The sequence below is a fragment of the Corvus kubaryi genome, unplaced genomic scaffold (genome assembly GCF_017639235.1).
Source record: "Corvus kubaryi isolate FWS band 111438036 unplaced genomic scaffold, C.kubaryi_AGA036_p1.0 37398, whole genome shotgun sequence".
In the NCBI taxonomy this organism is placed as follows: domain Eukaryota; kingdom Metazoa; phylum Chordata; class Aves; order Passeriformes; family Corvidae; genus Corvus; species Corvus kubaryi.
In genome coordinates this window covers 49,412,191-49,431,539 of record NW_024581137.1, presented here as the reverse complement: position 1 = coordinate 49,431,539, position 19,349 = coordinate 49,412,191, and the positions used below count along the sequence as shown (strand labels likewise).

The 19,349-nt window shown below is 37.8% G+C and overlaps 1 protein-coding gene across 2 annotated transcripts in view; it reads right to left on the bottom strand.

Annotated features, from left to right (window-relative positions):
• VIPR2 (vasoactive intestinal peptide receptor 2) overlaps positions 1 to 19,349 on the bottom strand; it is a 51,778-nt gene that overhangs the window by 22,220 nt on the left and 10,209 nt on the right. For both annotated transcript variants that reach the window (XM_042043480.1, XM_042043479.1), the window contains exons 3-4: positions 14,187 to 14,294; positions 10,416 to 10,513 (exon numbers count right to left, since the gene is read on the bottom strand). In XM_042043480.1, coding sequence (XP_041899414.1) covers positions 10,416 to 10,513; positions 14,187 to 14,294 — 206 coding nt within the window. The remainder of the gene's footprint in view (positions 1 to 10,415; positions 10,514 to 14,186; positions 14,295 to 19,349) is intronic.

Sequence of the window (19,349 nt, the reverse complement as noted above, 5' to 3'; positions counted from 1 at the left end):
GAGTGCTGCCTAAGCGGTCCACGAGGGACCCTGTGGAATAAACGCGGCATCGATCCACCGAAGCCCTCCTTCCATAATAATTCCTTCAGTCCTTCTGCTCTAGAGTACTTTGTAATGCAGCTATACAAGAATTTAATTTTGAAGACAAGTTTAAGTCTCATTAATTTCCTACTCTAAATGTTCAAATACTTTATTATATGGTGACCCAAACAACCCTTCCTTTAGTGAAGTTACATGCTAAAACTTGGAAAATAAATTTTTCAACAGAGGGAAAGCAGGCTGAAATGCACACTCTGCTGATTAACTGCAGTTATTTGTAAATTTACCAGCTACATACTACATTAAGTCCTATTCTGAGTAACAACATCAAGAAAAATAGGGCTAAATATTTTCAGAATTAAACTGCTTCTCCATTTATGCCTACAACAGTCATTAGACTGACATTAATTTCTACTCAAGCTAGATAAAATATTAAAACATTGAAGTTTTTTTATTACATTAAGAAATTAAAGGTTTTAAAAGCAAGGTGGAACATGCTACATGTAACAGAATTTCAATATTTAGTGCACATGGTTATCATTTACCTTCCCAAATGATGTTTGTAAAAACTAGCAAGGAAGCAACACTCTTAACTAACATAGCCAAAGGAATCTTAAATCACTTAGTATATTTATTTTTACAGCATTCAAAAGGCCAAGTAAGGAGCTTTTTTTAGTAATCCAAATTCATGATGAAATTAGCTGGACATTCACTTTGCAAATATTATCTAGATATGGAAAAGACTAAATTAAATGTGAAATGAAATGAAGACTCTTGCAACCGCACTGTCGTAGATATGGTTAAAGTGGAAAAATACAGGAAACAACTGCCATGGATCTTAAGTGCATTCATAGCGATTCTTATGCTTGTTATATATTTCAGCCATTCGATTATAGAATAAGAGACTTTGGCATAAAGAAAGTAGCTGTTCAAACTGCATTGGGATGACTGAGACATGCCCAACAACAAAGCTGGACTGGCTTAATTTTTCATCATTCCACACCACTTTGAAAATTCTGTCCAGATTTGATTTCAGGAAAACTCCACTGACTGAGACTTTTAAAATTGGACCTATCTGATTTCAGAAATCCTAAATGAAGGAAAAAAAGGTGGAAACCCTGCATGAACTTACTAACAAAGCATCAGTTGTCCAGCCACACTGCTGCAACAGTGCCTTGAATTTAGCCTCTGGCCAAGTACTCTGAGCTTGACAGAAACTGTCAGGCTTCTGCACATGAAGTGACTCCGTCACTTCGCCCTACTAGGGAGAACAGAAGAGCTTGTCTTCTGCCAGAAAAAAACCACACTATTTAATGTAATATTTCTGGCATTCTGTACACACACATGACCCCTACAAAAAATAGTCAGACTAAAATCAAAAGAGGAACCCCGTGTACTTTTAGCCCAGCAAACAGCTGTTGGTATCAGCAGGACTGAGTCTCTCTGCTGGCCGCTGCTTTGCCAAAGAGATGAATGTAGAACAGCTGCATGTGGGTATGTCAGGACTGAAGTTAATCAGCCAGGAGTGCTTGGACATTACCTGAACACTGACCATGGTCATTTTGTTCAAGCTAAGCATGAGAAAATAAAAAATAATTACACAATTGAAATTGTTTTATCATATGATATAGATTTTTCAATTATCCTGTATTCTGCACTGGAAATGGTAGAAAAGAACACCTTTCCCTTTTTCTCAGACATTTTACTGGTTTAGTTTCATAACGATCAGAAATCTTAGAAGCTATAGAATTTTCTACTGATCAAAAATTAACCCTGCTTCTCAAACTGCTGCAAAGGTAAGTAAACACTAACCCATTCTTAATCCATTACATCACAAATTACAATTATTCAAATTCATGTGTTTTGATTTTAAAAAAAAGTTGAGGTTTTAGGAGTTCTCCTGGTTTTTTTTTCTGTTAAAGGAATTTTCCCCATACGTGTTGCTAGGGGGACAAATTGCTGGGTACTTCAGAAAAACAAAAGAGCTGGCTATAGGGGGTGGGGTGCATCTGGATACTCTTTTGTTTCACCTGGGTGTGCGGTCAGTCAGTCCCCGGCGTTTGGACAGAGAGAGAGGCTGCTTTCTTGGGGCTGCATTTTCCTTCTGCTGAAGAAACCCCAGGAAAATGCAGCCCACCTTCCCTGCCCCGCTGGGAGCTGGGCCGTGGCCGCCCTGCCCCGCCGCTGCTTCGAGCCTTCGCTGCATTGTAGCCGTGCTCACCCTGCCTGCCCAGACCTCCCGGCGGTTCCCTGTTTGGATACACCTCATCTGCCACCCGGGATTTGTGCTCGTCCCTGCCGTTCCAGCCCGCTGTTCCCGAGGGTCCGGCCGGACACCAGGATCGGCTGCCCAGCGGTTTGTGAAGCCTTTGTCCCATCCCTTCCCGGGATCCCAGGGCACCAGTGCCGCGTGCTTCCCGAGCTCGCTCCGGAGTGCCCCCTGCAGCTGCGGGGGAACCATCGCACCTGCCCTGCTCACCGGGAGCCGCCAGCGCCCCTGCCGGCTGCGAGCGGAACTGCACCCGAGGGGAAAGGGCCCGACAGCCGAGAAGGCTGGCACTGGGTTTGTGATTGTTTGCTGTTACTGCCATAGTTATTGCTGCTTGTTTGACTGGTTATACACATATAGATATATAATAGTAAAGAACTGTTATTCCTATTTCCCACATCTTTGCCTAAATGCCCCTTGATTTCAAAAGTATAATAACTAGGAGGGAAGGGGGGTCGCATCTGCCATTCCAGGGGAGGCTCCTGCCTTCCTTAGCAGACACCTGTCTTTCAAACTAAGACAAAAAAAAATTTAGATTATTAGAATGTTATAGACGAATAGCATGAAGCACTTTATTAGACTCAGCACAAAAGATGATGCAATCATACTGGTCCTTAAATTTCTTGTATGAACCTAAAGCAGATGTGTCTTAATTTGCCAGTAAGACCTCTATAACTCCTAGTGACTCAACAAAAAAAAATTTAGTAAATGGTGTTCTCAAATTATACGTCAATTAAATATACACACAAACTCCAAAAAGACAAAGAATTAAATTCCACATTGTGCTGTGGCAATTGAAAACCTGGAAAATCATTAGACTAATATTGACTTAGTCACAGCTATGATATATTTGTCACTCATCTGTATTTTACCTAGTACCCTTTAGAAACAAACTCTTTGTATCGTATTGCTGCAAAAGAAACAGGCAAAGCAATGCCAAATCTGATAGAACAAAAAACCAATGTCTTTTACACAAGATGGGATATCTTACTTCTGTCTTACTACTCTGTGCAAACCATAATCACCCAGATCTCAACTAACATTTAGCTTTAACCTCTAAACTTAAAATATAAATGTGCAAGATTGGAAGGAATAAAATGACTGCAACAAAGGCATGGATTAACCAAAAGAGAATTTCAAAATAAATTATATTTAAAAAATATTTTAACACAGAAGAAATATCATAACTCCTTCAGATTTTATAGCTGTTTTCAAAGGATAAACTGATTCAAGTCATACACATGAAATTGAAATGAAATTATGAACTTGAAATGACATGAACTTTTCTGCAAGTCTAACAAAATCAGTACTTTTGCAACATATTAAGAACAGCTGCCCTGTGGAAATTATTGGCAGGATTATTTAAGCAATACTGGTTCCAAAACTGAAATCCAACAATTTATTTTTAAAGTTCTGAGGAAAATATTAAAATTACAACCACTAAACTAAAGTCAGTAGGTGGTTAGGCACAGAAAAAAAAAAAATCAGTGGCTTAAGATTTTCAGAAAAAAATAATGGAAATGGTTACAGAAAGTGTAAATATTTTCTAAAGACCTAATCCTAAAATGTTTCCTCTTTTTTTGCGGCTACTTAATAAGTTTTAAAAGGGTAAAAACCCCCACACTTATAAAATGAAATTGGATTAGTACGTTTGTCTAATTTGTGTTAACTTCAATAAATTTTTTGTAAAATCTATTTCTAGGCACACTTTTGTTTTCTTACAAAAGACACCTGTTTCTGCTAATGCTTCCTTTAAATTTAGTTTCACGTTATTCTTACTAAGCTCAGGAGACAGAAGTCTTCTGTTTATTCACAAAATAGCACTTCCTAAGCAAAGCTGACAGACACCCAGTGGATCTCTGAACCTCATCCTTAGTTTGGAAGGACCTCTAGGGGTGAGAAGGTACCTCCGTGATGAAGGAGAAAACACTGGAGAAAGTTGAGGGTATGGATCCTTTGTCCAAAGGAATTTTGCTGTTGACCAGAAATCACCCTTAATGTAAAAGAAAAATCCTCACCTCTTTATTCATTTAACCTTAAATATAATTTATTGTTGCTAAGGAATATATGACCATTATCATCCCAACTGACTCTTCATTTTGTTTATTCTGTGGGCTAATACTGTATGTAAGAGAGTTTACTCTTCACAGATATAAGTATTTACAACTATATTAAAATTTGTGATCTTAAATTTTCATGATCCCAGTCTCAATATTTGAATATTTCATAATATTTGAATATTCATACTCCAAGAACATACCAGGAAATCTTAAACTGTACAATGTAAAATAAGAGCTGGGCCTAGCAAATGAGTTCAGTGCCTTAAAAACACTGAAATGAGCAAATGCAAATAGAAATGGAATAAGGAACCCTAGTTCTTTCCTTCTGCAAAATTAAATTCAACAAGGCAGTAGCCTTTTCTAAAATCCTGTACTACTTATGAGAGAACAAATATAAACTGAGATAAAGAGATGGATTATGTGTTGTGGACAATTTAATTTTCTCTTATAGGAGGACACTTCTACACATTTGTGAATTATGTATGTAGAGAAGAATAGAATTTACTAAAAAGATGTAATAAAATTGGTATTCCTCATGGCATTTAATAATCTTTATACTAGTAATTAATTATATCCTTTTTCAGATGTTTTCCCTTCAACTCACCCTGAGTCTAAACACCAGCCAATAAACCAGATGAGACCAGCACTGCCGTAAGTATCTCTTAGCAATAGTGGCATAATTAATTTTAGTTATGTCAGTCAGAATGTCTTGTTTTTCAAAGTTCCCTAAATGTACTGGGAGAGATGACAACTTTGTAGATGCACAAACTCCCACATTTTCCTGTGTAAATGTGTATCAGCAGATGTATCTGTGAATGTGAACACTCGTGTACTGGAAATTAGCAGTTTATTGAATATTCTGCAATTAAAGTGAATTTCCTCTATGGTCTACAAGAGGGAGTATCAGCTAATATTCAGTCCTAGTCCTCACTTGAAGTCAGTGGAAGATTTTGCATTTAATTTAAGGAATATTGGTCTCTTAATGACACTTCATGGAAAAATACTAATGAAAAATGCAGCATAACATAAATAAATTTAGCATGACTTAGAGGCACATGAAAATACATTGGTAGATGGCTGCCTTGTGTCAGATTTTGTTGAGAGGCAAGGATTCAATTTAGACTCACTCCAAACAATCCATTATTCCAGAGCAATGATCCACTCCACAGACAGCAGTAATACATCTGTTTTCTAAAGGCAGCTACAGTCAAGACACTCTGTCACTCCTGCCCTCACTGCCTCGACTCCACTTGTCTGGGCTGGTGTGTCTGCAGCACACCCAGGGTGATGTGAACGCTCCAGGAACCTGGGCAAATGGGGGAATGCTTCTTCCATGGATGATGCTCCTACTAAAGGCACAAGCTGCAACAGTATCACCATACTCAACCACCGTGAGGATCTTCCTCTCCATAAAAGACACTACACCTTCAAATCACACGGCCTGTAACCTCTATATATTGGGGCTTTTGTGTGATCTAAAAAATCCTGGGCCAATTCACACTAAGATTTAGACAAAGCTGTATTAACTGATTCAGTCATTATTTTAAATGAAGTGGACACTTTTCAGTGCTTTGCATTCACCAGACATCTTGCTGTATATTAATAATACTGACACAGGGTTTAATACCTTCTGACAACAGCTAGGACGTGTCTCCAGCTTGTTCAGTCTAGATAGAAGATGTCAAAATATGTCAAGGAAAGGTTGCAGAGAGGCTTGAGTTTGGTTAACACACCTTGATGTGTGTTTCTAGCATGGTCAAATCAAGCTTGCTATTTTGCTGTTGTGCTGCTGTGAGCTCCACAGAAATATAAAAGGGAAAAAAAAGAGATACTTGAATACCAAAGATGAACCTAAAACCTGATCTTGAAGGTTAGCAGTAACTAGTTTACTTATAGAAAAAGGTCTGGAACCATATAATAAACGTTTAGAGCTATGCTTCGATGTGATAACAACATACAAGTATTTTGTTCACACATTATCATTATTGTGCTTAAACCCCAATGGCAACAAAACATCACACAACCACTCACTCCCTCCCTCCTCTCCCTGCCTCCCCAAGCCCCCCATGGGGTGTGGAGAACTGGGAAGAAGGTAAAACCTGGGTTGGGATAAGAAGACAAGTGATGCCCAACACCATTGCTCAGCAGCCACTGACCGATGCCCAGCCCATCCCCGAGCAGCAGCCGAGAGCTCCCAGCCAACTCCTCCCAGTTTATGTACTGGACATGACGTTCTGTGGTGTGTGTCGTGGTTTGACACTGGCCAAGCGCCAGGCACCCACGAGAGTCTCTCGCTCACCCTTCCCTGCCACAGCCGGGCAGAGGAGAGAGAGGAAAAAAAAAATTAACGAAGGCTTCATTAGTTGAGACAACTGGGAGAAAACACTTCAAGAGCAAAAGAGGATTAACTTAAAGTTACAAAGTGAATTTATTGCTAACAGAATCAGAGGAGGATAATGAGAAGTAAAATAAGCCCTTAAAACACCTTTTTCCCCAGCCCCTCCCTCCTTCCCACCGACAGCGCAGGGGGACAGGGCCCGGGGGTTTGGTCAGTCCATCTCCGAGATTTCCTTCCGCTGCTCCGGGACAGGAGTCTTCCCCTGCGAGGCCGTGGGGTCCCTCCCATGGGAGACAGTTCTCCTGAACTTCCCTGGCGTGGGTCCCCTCTCAGGAGCAGCAGCCCCACCGGCCCTGCTGCAGCCTGAGCCCCTCCCACGGGCACACAGCCCTCCCAGAGCTGCTGTGTTGGGGCTCTCTCTTCCCACGGGGTGCGGTGCTCCAAGGACAGGCTGCTCCAGCCTGGAAGCAGGGCCCTCTCTCTCCACCGGGTCTCCCACTGGAGCACAGCCTCCTCCAGGCATCCACCCGCTCCGGCACGGGCCCCTCCCCCGCGGGCTGAGGGTGGATCTGTGCATCCCCCAGACCCGGGGGCTGCAGGGGCACAGCTGCTGCACCACGGTCCTCACCACGGCCTGCAGAGGCACCTCGGCTCTGCTGCCTGGAGCACCTCCTGCCCCTCCTTCTTCACTGACCTTGGTGTCGCTTTGTGGCTTTCCCGACATGTTCTCACCTTCTCCTCTTCTCTGAATAGAAGCAAAACCCCATGACTTTGTTTTGATTTTCTTCTTAAATATGCCATCACAGAGGCGTTACCAACCTCTCTCATTGGTCCAGTTTTGGCCAGCAGCATGTCCATCTTCAGAGCCATCAGAGATTAGCTCTGCTGGACATGGTGGAACTTTCCAGGAGCTTCTCACAGGAGCCATCTCTGTGGCCCCCCTGCTACCTAAAACCAGGCCATGCCAAACCAATACAGTGGGGAATATCCCTCAGGCCAGTTGGGGTCAGCTGTCCTGGCCATGGTCTCTCCCAGCTCCTTGTGCACCTGCTCGCTGGCAGAGCATGGGAAGCTGAAAAGTCCTCGACTTAGGGTAAGCACTACTCGGCAACAACTAAAACTTCAGTGTGTTACCAACATTATTCTCACACTAAAATCAAAACACAGCCCTGTACCAGCTACTAGGAAGAAAATTAACTGTCCCAGCCGAAACCAGGACAGTCATATTTATCAAACTGATCCCCCATAAATTGTGGCAAGAGCAGTAGAGAACGCTAAGATCTAACACAGAATAAGCCAAGGGTTTTGTAACAGGCACTTACAGTTAATTTTTAAATGTTAAGCAAGCTGTTTCTTTTTATAGAACCTGCTAATACACCACTGATATGGAATAAAATTGAACTTTTTAATTTGAACATAAAATCAGTGCAAACTGGAAGGATGCAAGTTCTTTCAGCAAAGAAATAAGAGGTGACACATTTATGGTATTTCTTAATAAGCTCCCTCATTTGAGTGCATTTTTAAGCATAGAAATTTGGTACCTGTTAATAAATTATTCAGTATTTGCTCATCGATCTTTATCATTTAAACCTTCTCTAGAATATTCAAAACTGCCCAAAATAAACGTATATCTGGAGAGAGATATATGCCTGTGTGTATGCATATATGTACAATATGTAGAATATGTATGGAAATAAGGGCCCTTTGCATTAAAGATAAAAGTCTGTATCTTAAAAGATGGAAAAAAACCCCACAGGAACAAATACTTAATTGGATCTATAATGGCAATTCATTCAGCAGTGAAGATGCAGGCACCAAATTTACACCAAAGACAGTTTCTACCTACTAATCTAACATCCTCAAAGGAAAACATAAACCAGGAAACTTAGGACTTACCCTAGGAAAGGTATTTTGCCACCTTCCCTAAAATATTACCTCCTTAGTTAATGTAACTTTGAGGACAACTTCATATATTTCACACCCCATACTGCAAAGCATATTGTTGCATGACATTTTTATGCCCAGAATACTCAGTATCTAAATATTAGGACTTCATTTTTAGCTCTTACTGTTGAAATACTATATTAACAAAAAAAAAAAAAAAAAAACAAAAAACCCCTACTGATTTATGCTGAGCAAAGATCTTGGTTTGAGGGGCTGCCATTGAGCACTAAGATGCGAATTCAAGAAAACATCTTCTATGTAAACAAGTAGCTGGTGCAGAACCTCAAATGCCTTCTAAAATTCCACACCTGCATGATAGTTGCATTCTTTCTATTGTCTCTATGAGTTATATCTATGATATTATATCTATAGTATGTTTGCTAATAATTTTTTCAGTACCTGCTTTTCACATCTCTCTTCTGATTTTTATCTTCACACTTTTATTATTTGCTTTTTTCAAGGCTTTTGTAAATGTTGCTGCTACTTCCTATTTCCAGTTCTCTAGGTTAATTCCTGCAAGTATAGTCAATTTGCATTTCATTCACCTCCTTCAAATTACTAATGAATATGTCAAACAAGAACTGCTTTTCTATTATACTAGTCATCTTCTAATTGTTTCTCACTACTTGAAATACTATCTTTTGTTGATTTTAATTTTTCTGTTTTGACCCATTTTCACTCCACATGGCAATGCCTGGGTTGAATGACAGTTTAAAGTGGCTGTTTTAGCAGTAATACATGTGTGTTCCCAAGCTGTCAGATGACACAGATGTTTTAGAATTTATCTTCCGAAAATTTGGGAAAACAACATATTCTCTCAATTTTCTCTATTATCTATTTTCAACTACAGTAATGGTTGGGCTTTTAAATGCAGAAAGAAATGCCAAAACCTGCCTGCCTTAGTTGGAATGCCAGTGCATCTCTGCAAGCCAGACAGAACAGATCTGCTACAGCTATTCCACACATACTAAAATCCAGGGAAAAAACCCAACTGGCCAAGTATCTTTGTTCATGAGAGGACTTAATCTGTTCTGCGTAACAAGAGTTTTACTGACGCTATGAGCTCCTGCTTGTAAACAAAGTCTTGCTCTGTTAGCCTCAGCAGGAAAATAGACAGAAAATATGAAAAATGTGATGGTAAAAACCCTTCCCTCAACTACAAGAGAGTATCTGCAAAGTGAACAAATTCAATTTTCCATGCAATAGTGCATTTAGGATACCTTGATAGCTTTCTGAACCGTTTACAACTGCGAACACAACTTCAAGTCAATATAAATTTGCAATAACTTCAATGACCTAAATAAATTGTATTTTGCTTATAACTTTACTTATATCATCAATCGAGTGGTGCATGTGCTATTAACAGATTAAAACAGATTATATTATTATTAGGTTTTGAGATAACTTCTTTTGAAATATTATTTTGAAATAACTGAAACATCTAGAAATAACACAATGCAAAACATACGATGCCCCATCTGAGTAGCACAGCAATATGAGATATACAGATGCATTACCACAATTACCAACTGTTTATAGCCTTGAGTTTCAAACAGTTACTGAGTTCTATATTTATGATTTTATCTCATTAGACAACTGCAATCTGAGCATATTGCAACCAATGCTAGGAAAAATTACTACAGATTTTTATTAAATCTGATTATTATTTAATCTGAGTAAATGGGATTTCTTTAGAAGCAGAGTATGTCTAGATAGCTATACTGAACGCCATCACCTAAATGTATAGAAAAAGTATTTATCCTACCTTATATTCATCTTCATAGTCATTGTATCCACAAGTACTTAAGATGTCAGGAAAGATATCCGACCATCCATTACTTGTACAATTTTTGCTAATATTTCCTGTAAAACAAAATTAGAGATTTTAAATCAGAACAATTCAAAACTCTTCTCATCAATGACTCCTTAGACAACCTAAATTTGTCATTAGCTAGTCACAACCTAGCTCTTTTTCCTTTATTTCCTAGGACTCAACCCAGCCATTTCCTTTCATGTTCTCTTCATTCATGTTACTTTGGCTTTTACTCTTGCTTGGAGTCGTCTTTGCACTACAGAAAAACAAAAGTAAACCCGAACTGTGATGGCAGGCTTCTCCCTTGGTATAACAGCTATTTCTGTCACATCTGCAAAAACCTAAACTGTTCTGCTGTTTTATTTAAAATACTCAGAAGGGAGTCTTTCCATTCACTCTGTAAAGGGGCTATTTGTAGGTACAGCAATTTGAAAGAAAAGTCATTTCAGTGAGAATTGTTCTAACCTCCTATTTAATTTTTCGGAGAAGCCAATACCAAGTGATCTACTGAAGAGTTATAAAAGCTCTTAGACATTGAGGTGATGACTTACTGCTACAGCAAATGTTGGTACGTTTGGTAATGAAGTTTAAAGGCCAAATTATGTGATAGGTTGAAGAACAAGGAATAAAAATGGGTGCTGAATTTCACTCTTTGAACCAATACTGAAACAAGGTAGTCCAAGGAGTGCACAGGACATGTGGAAGTATGGCTGGAAAGGAATTTCGAACATCTATTAACTTCAGAAAATTTCTGTTTGGAACTGAGAGAAGAAGTTGACTCTTTTCAGAGACAAAGTCACACAGATGAGATGCGGGCAACCCATGATTCTACTTCTTAATCTCATTAAAATGAATTAATTTTCATGCAATATAGAACAGCTTTAATAGGGGAGAACAGAAAAGCTGGGTTTCAGACTAAAATATAGTAATCACATTTATTATAACTAACTCTTACAATGTTACAATATTAACATTACAATGTTAATACATAGCCAACTTCCCTCACATTTCTAAAAGCAATTTGTATATCCATGATACTTGAAATCTATAACAATATACTGCTTTGGTCTGGAGTTCACCACTGGTCTTTAAGATTTGACTTAAAGATGCCTGTTTTCCACCATAGAAAAATAAATCTATGTGTCATAGATCAGTGTTGGTCAAGAATAACCAAACTTGTTTATGTACACTCCAAACAAAAGCTTTTGTGATTTTTACTTTGTTGATTGGTTACTGGAATTTCTTCTTTGTAAAAAGTCTTCAGTGGAAAGTTGTAAATATCCTACAAATGGTTCACCAGCCAACAACCAAAGGCGTTGACCTAAACCCACAGTCTCCTCCAACAACGGGACCATTTTTGCCATTTGGCATAGAAATTACATTTTTAAAAGAAAATGTAACCTATTTATACACTGTGAAGAGTCTTCACTTTAAAAGTACATCAAGATTCTGAGACTAGGAAGAGCAGAGGAATGTGTTAACAGAACCACAAACTGCGTCAAAGCCAGCTTTGCAAGAAAAAGACTCCATGTACCCAAGATGCTGAAGTATTTTCTACTCCAAATATTGCAATACTGTCTAACCTGAAGAGAGTAGGGCAATGTTCTATGGAAGGCAACATTTATTTCTACACCATCTTTTCATGCAGTTAAATATTTCAGATGGCAACCTGATTTAAAACCTATAACTTGACACAGACCCATACATTTGAATAAAAACTTTACAGAATAACTTTCTGAGACTCATAAGCTTGTAAAATACAGGAAAAACGTTATAGGATAATATGACTGCTTTCACAGTAAAAATTCTTTCAATCAAAAGTTACCAATATTCAATATAGAATTAATTATGTGGTATGCTTAAACTGTAACATAGACCACCACTGATGAAATTTAGAGCCAGCTCTCCAAAAGTTCTAAAGATGAGAAGACAACTACTTTTTTAAATTCTCAATTTAAATTGGGAAATCCTTTAAGTAATTGATGGCATTTAAAAGCCTACTAGTGGTTTGGAATTTTTGTATAAAAATAAGGTATTCTAGATCATCTTGTAGTAGAATTTTAACTCCTCTTAAACACTAAAAACTAAAACATACATCTCACGAATCTGGCTAAATAAAAAGAGTTAAATTTATTGTTTAAAGATATTTTCATAATTTTCCACTATAAGAATGAAGTTAATTTGTAATGTGCTGTGTATGAATTAAATAAATTACATATTCCTGAGCATAACCAACTTATAAAGGTGCTAAGATTCAATCAACCATGCAAAATGTTTGTTGTCTTCCTTCTCTGAAATTATAGAAAGACAAGATTTAAAAAACACTCTTAATTGAACAGGAACCTCTAAAAATCAACCCTGTTAGTTCTGCAAGCAGGAAGTAAACAGATAGCTATGAAAAAGACCTAGATCTGGGAAAATAATAGCAAACTATAAAAAGGAAGTAATCTTTCAGTCTTGCTGACACCATGGTGAAGTGAGATAGTGTTGCAATGCACTGTGAAGGTTTCAGACTTAAATTTTTATTGCAGTTGTTTCATAGTAAAATTAAAATGCTGTAATATAATCAACAGTTGTGAAATAAACTACAGAGTGTGCATGCTCTAGCTTTTGGCAAATAGACAGAAGAATCATGATTTAATTCAGATTTTGAATTTTTGATATTTATTAGTTTGCCGTGTCTCATGACAACACTTTATTATCTTCATTTGAGTAATTTGAAAACTTCCATAGATTTCACAAGATTTAGTGATGATTACACATACTTTCCCCTTTAAAAATTGTTTAGTTTATCCATGATAAACTAATCAAGATGACCAGTTCCAGGAATGAAAACCTTTGCTCATCTGTAGATTGTTTTAGTTATCTATTTTTTACTGGAACAAGACTTACTCAACAGTTTTGAGTCTAAAGGTATTTTAGTCATACCCCAAATTAGCCTCTAAGTCAAAAGTAATATCTTTAAAGCTGTCCACAGAGACACCAAACCCTTCCCTCCAAAAAAGAAATAATTACATAACTGTGATAAGTTTTTCATCTTTCACCAGCTCTTCATGACAATGGTTTCCCACCTGAGCAATGAGGATAAGATTTTTTCCTGCAGCATTTTGAGATACATGTGAAATACTCTGTGTACATCATCTATTTTCAAAACCCCACTTTCATGCCACAGGGAAAAATATGATGTATTGACAAGATGATGCAGAATATGGTAGACTTGAACCAGTTAATTGTTTCAGCAGTCTGAGACACTGATGAGCTCTTTTCAAGTTCTATTAAAAAGCAACATAAAAGGTTTCATAACAACTACCTTAAATTGCAATAGCAGTAATTTTTAGGTATTATCTGTTAATGTGGGCTCTTTATTCTCACAAAGGCAAGGCAAAGCTCCCGTCCTGAGGCACAGAAGGAACAACCTACATGTGACCTGCTGGCAGCTGTTAGAGATGTCAGTCAGGCACAGCTGCCTTAGCAATTAACAGAACAGGTCAAAAAAGAGCAAGCAGTGTCTGCAGCTTTGGTGAGTGTCACTGTATCAGAAAATATATTTAGTATCTAACTTAACACCAAACAAAACACAAACATGATAATTTTGTCTTTTCATGGTGTATCCTGAACAGCTCTGACAAGAATTTTAACTCTATAAAGAAAATAAAACCCCCAAATAAACCATTTTTAGCATATTATGTTACAGAACAGCAGAGAGAGCTTAAAATAAAATACCTGATTTGCCAGAAAAAAGGTTAAATACTTTTGGACAAGGGACAGTGACAGTCTCTCCAATCTTCGCAGGATGCCAACAGGTGATGTTATCCCAAACTCCAGCACATCCTGAAACAAACCAGTGTTAACATATTGAAAGCTGGGTTTACCTTATAAAGACCTGGTAAAAGCTTTGGATGAGGGGTTAAAAAAACATTAGACTCCTTCAATAAAGCTGCAAAGATGATGTTTTCTTGAAAACTTTAAAGGAATCATAAGAGTCTGCTGATTAACCAGCCAATTTTTAGGTCCACTAATACATTGTTTGCAAAATGTCTCATGAAAACAATGTCATTGTGATGTGAGGATGCTAAGAAAAAGTAAAAAATAATAAAAAATAACTCCTGAGCATTGATATGGATTATTAAGAATTGCAAAATTTTGAGAATTTCTTAATCACAATTAAAATGGAGTTTTCTATCAAGCAGATTCAAATCACAAATAAATATCTAAGTAGTTCATTGGACTCAGCACCACATATGATAGGAATGCATCATGATTGGAGAATGTTTGGAACAATAGGCGTGGACTAACAGAATAATCTCTCAAACTAAGTAACAGACATTTGAACACGGAATGCTTCTATGTATTGGTTTCAGGAAGGGAAGGGGGCCTTCAAATTTCATAGACATGGTTTATAGTGGCAGTAACTGCTTGTTACAAGTAGGGAGTAACTTGCTACAGCTTTGCCCATGTTGATATCTCTATTAATGTGGCTCAAAGGCTGTATCTTGTGAATGAGTGTAAATCTTCCTGTAGCTGCTATAGGCACTTGGCTCAACCATGCCCGGCTTAAAGGTGTCTATTTATAATGCATATCTTCTATGCTAAGCAAAGAGTTCTGAAAGTTTCTCAATATAAGCCTTGTGAGGACAAAGAAATAAGGAAATGTTACTCGTACTATCTCAGTTCAAATTATTAAAAAAAAACCATGTGCAAAATTCTGGGCATTTATGTCTTCAGATAAGGCAATTAACAATTTAAATTTGTAATTAATGCTAAAGAGAAAAACCAAACCATTATCCCACTGGTATTATCTCCATAAGATTATTAGCAGTATAAGGGACAGTTTGTTCCTTTCAGAAGAGAACATAAAACTTGGATTAGGAACTGCTCACAGCCATATTATTCTTCAGAATATTTATAGCATTAGCAATTTATTATTAATTTATTCTGTGCTAGTGAGGTCATGCCCAAAATCAAGCCACATGAGTTAAATGAAACTTGAAAAGGAATATTTAGAAGTTCTATATTTGTATAAAAACTTTTTAGTGCAATTAAACTTGGACAGCTTGTGTTGACTTAAAATGTGCAGCATCCTGCTCTCAAAGTTTAAGTTACTTTCAAAGCACACGTAAACTAGGAAACCAAAGAATGTGTTACAGGACCAGCAGCTGGATTTGTCCCAAGGCTATGTCCTAGCTGCAGCATGAAGAAAAGCCAGTGGCACAGTGTTCCCATGGGCCTTGCTTTCCTTTGGAAACATCCATCCAAGTGTGATAGCTGGGAGGGAGCCTCGGTGTGGTACCAAGAACAAGGTTTGGAGATGATGAGAGGAGGATTATGGGGGAAATTCTGCATTTGATCACCAATTCCACAGAGTCCTCTTTATAGTTTTCCAAGGAAGTGCAATTCTCCAGAGGATTCGCATATGGGGATTGGGTCTTTCTTCACTCCTCTTAGGATTGTACAGTTCTAAATGCAGCATCTGTTCTATATTCAGAAAGATGATGCCAAAAATAAGGGATTACTAAAGGGAACACTTCACAAAGTTTATCTCTGTGCATAGATAACATAATGCCTTACCCTCCACTGCCCTGTAAGCTGCATCAGCCTCTTGGCATTACTGACAGTATCCCTGAGAGATCTCTGATGGTGGCTTGGCCATCTGTATACAGTTTCTGAGGTTTACATCTCAGCAGGTCACCTTCATAGCCTTTGAAGTCAATGGAATTTCAACATGCCTAGGTGCTTCCTGAGCTGCAGTTCTGAGTCAAAATCAAGTCCAAATCTCTATGATGCAACACCAGGGCTTACACAAAGTAAAAGAATGTTTACCTGAACCAGTTCAGGTCATGCTTCCTCCCCAATTGATTTTAAGCCAAAAACAACATCAACAACACACAAGTAATCAGAAAGACAAAGAAGCTATTTTCTTCATCTGCTGGCACTCAGAACTACAGTGACAAAATGAAACTCTTTTGGCTTTGACTGATGGACTGCCTGAGCCAGCATAAACAAGCCCTGGAGTACACAAGAATAATTATCATCTTGTGAGACTTCAGACGTTTTTATTTCAACCCCATTTCCACTAACAGTGAGAGCTGAGATGAGTCATGAAAGTGTTCATGCACACCCATGGAAGCTGATGACTTTCTCAAATTCCCTTTTGTTTAATCCACTCTCTGTAAAATGGTGGGTTTGTTACAGTAATCTGCAAACAGCCCAGAGGCCTTTATAAATTTTTCCTATGCTGCTGTATATGGACTGAGCTAAGGTTTTGCCAAACAGGCAGCTGAACAATGTGAACTTTAGGGCTCCATTGCTATGTTTTCCACAAAAAAAAAAGACTAAATACTCTTATTCAAGCCTCAATTAAATGGAATATTATGTAGAAAAATTGAGCTTCGAGTCCTATTCCTACCAAAATTAATCAACACGATTTGTATCAAATCTCAAAGCCAGCTTGCTGGAAGGAACTCAGTATACAAGTTTTTGATGCTCAAAACACTCACAAGTCACTAATGGTTTCTGGGGAATATGTTTTTTTCCCTATTTTTTCCTCAGTATTTGAGGACTTTGCAGGCATCTATGGCCCATGAGAGAATGATACTGTTTCAGACACCTTAAATCAAATGGATAAAGTAACACCAAAGACGTATTTCCTACATCTAGACTACATTCAAATGCGTCAAAAATCATATGAGTGAAACTCAAGTGACTGTTGTCAGAATTCCAAGAATGTTAACCCTCAATTTATGTATATCTACAGGCTTATTGATTATGATACAGGACATCTGAGAACACTGCTGAAATGTCCTGGAGGCATTTAGAGTTATTGAATGCCCACAGTGGGCATCTGAAAACTGGTCAGGTCTGAATGCCAAAATGGTGTTGCTTGTGTAATTACTGATAGAACTACAAATATTAAACAACAATGCACCTTCTGGGCTTTCAAATCACACTCATTTCCCCCTTCCTCCAATTACTACAGATTTTTAACAATATTGCAGTATTGTATCTTCTTCTTCTCTTAAAAACCCCTACCCTTACGCAGAGGTGGGATAAAATTAATGAGTCCACTCTTACTACACTTGCATCAATTTGTCTCTTCCATCCCAAAAATGTATCTCTTTTGTAGAGCACAAGTGCAATTCAGCAAAATTAAAACTAGCAACTAATTCCCTACTGATTTTGGAAATTAAAGATGTGGCACAACTGGGGATCTTGGTAAGTTTCACAAGTCTCCAGATACTGCTCTTCACCCACCATAGTATCCTTTTACAATGACATATGCAATGACATATGTCAGAATGTGATGGAGAATGATGTACTTCATCCTAAAACACATGAAATTTGGCCAGATTCATTGCCCCAAACAATTGCCTGTTTCTTTCCAGTGACCCCAAAGCTTTAAATACCACACTGTTCAGAAGTGAAGGTGTGGTAAATACTATGCTAAATGTTTCTCTTTCTCTACATAGAATATCTAGCTTGATCAAACTTAATATTCTCCTCTCTACTCACTCTCTACAGCTCTTTGTCCATCTATTAATTAATCCAGTGTTAAGATTTCTGGACTGTCATTCATAAAATCATTATCTAAAGTCTCATTTTCTGGAAATTTTACCCATCTCTCACATACATAGGCCTGTTTCCTACTGTCTCTGAAGGATATTAATCAAGTAAAATACAAAATACTTATATTTTTTAGCTTTAAATAAGGTTTTAAGTTTTAGTTCTGGTAACAATTTTACCAGTAAAAAGATACTTTCTATAGAAAGTAGCTCACTTCTTAAGCAAAACTGATATTGCTCCAATGTTTATTTCACATAATGTCTGTAATTTTCTTTATTTATAGTATTTTTTAAATAGTCTAAGTACCCAGATGTACTTTAATATACATCTTTTTTCTTTTATGTTCATTATTGGATTTAGTCTCTATGTTTGCACTGGGCTTCAATAAATTCTCAAGCATTGAGTGGTTTTGTCCTTTCACTTTGATATGTACATATAAAGCCAGTCCAGCTTAGATCTGTGTTAGCTCCTCAACTTTTTCTGCATGTCTACTATTATGTTCTTTACCTTTTTCTTTACCGATTGGGCTGGTTCTGTTTGGGATAGAGTTAATTTTCTTCACAGTTGCTAATAAGAGGCTGTGTTTTGGATTTGTGCTGAACAGTCGGTTTTTGCTTTCCCTATTAAACTGTCCTTATCTCAACCCAAGAGTTTTCCAGCTTTTACCTTCCCAATTCTCTCTGTGATCCTGCTGGTGTGGGAGCGAGGGAGTGTCTGTGCAGGGCTGGGTTGATCTCTGGGGTTAAGCCATTAACAACTGTTAATAAAACTAGCAAAGGCAAAAAGGAAAAAGGTTCTTCATCCCTTTTTCTGTGGTGTCTAAAAGAACACTCCTGCACCCTGCATTGAACGTTTTCAATCTCTTCATTTGCACCATTTATTTCTCTGATGTGTCATTCACAGCATATCCAAGGAAACAACCAAACTTCCCAGAAAACCCTTGCTCAGTGACTCGCTCAAAAGTCTCTCTTCTACTGATCCCCTCTCCTGTTCCTCCAGATGATACTGCAGATACTATTGTTAGCTAGTTTCAATGAGATCACTTACTTTATTTGACTGTTTGGTCTTTAATGCTTGTCATGCATTTGCAGATAGTTCATAGTGAAAGGAAACATAACAGACTATAAACCACATTTTGTTTCTCATTTTCTTCAGCTTACATAAGTACTGCCACCACATTCATCATCCTGCTTTTTGGGATCCAGTCTTTGAGCAACAAGTTCACTTACCTATGTGTGTTTCTTCTACATCAGATTTAACTAGTTTAAACAGAATGATGAAACCAATAGAGTTTATCTCAGTGAAACACTGGGGCTTGTGCTGGAA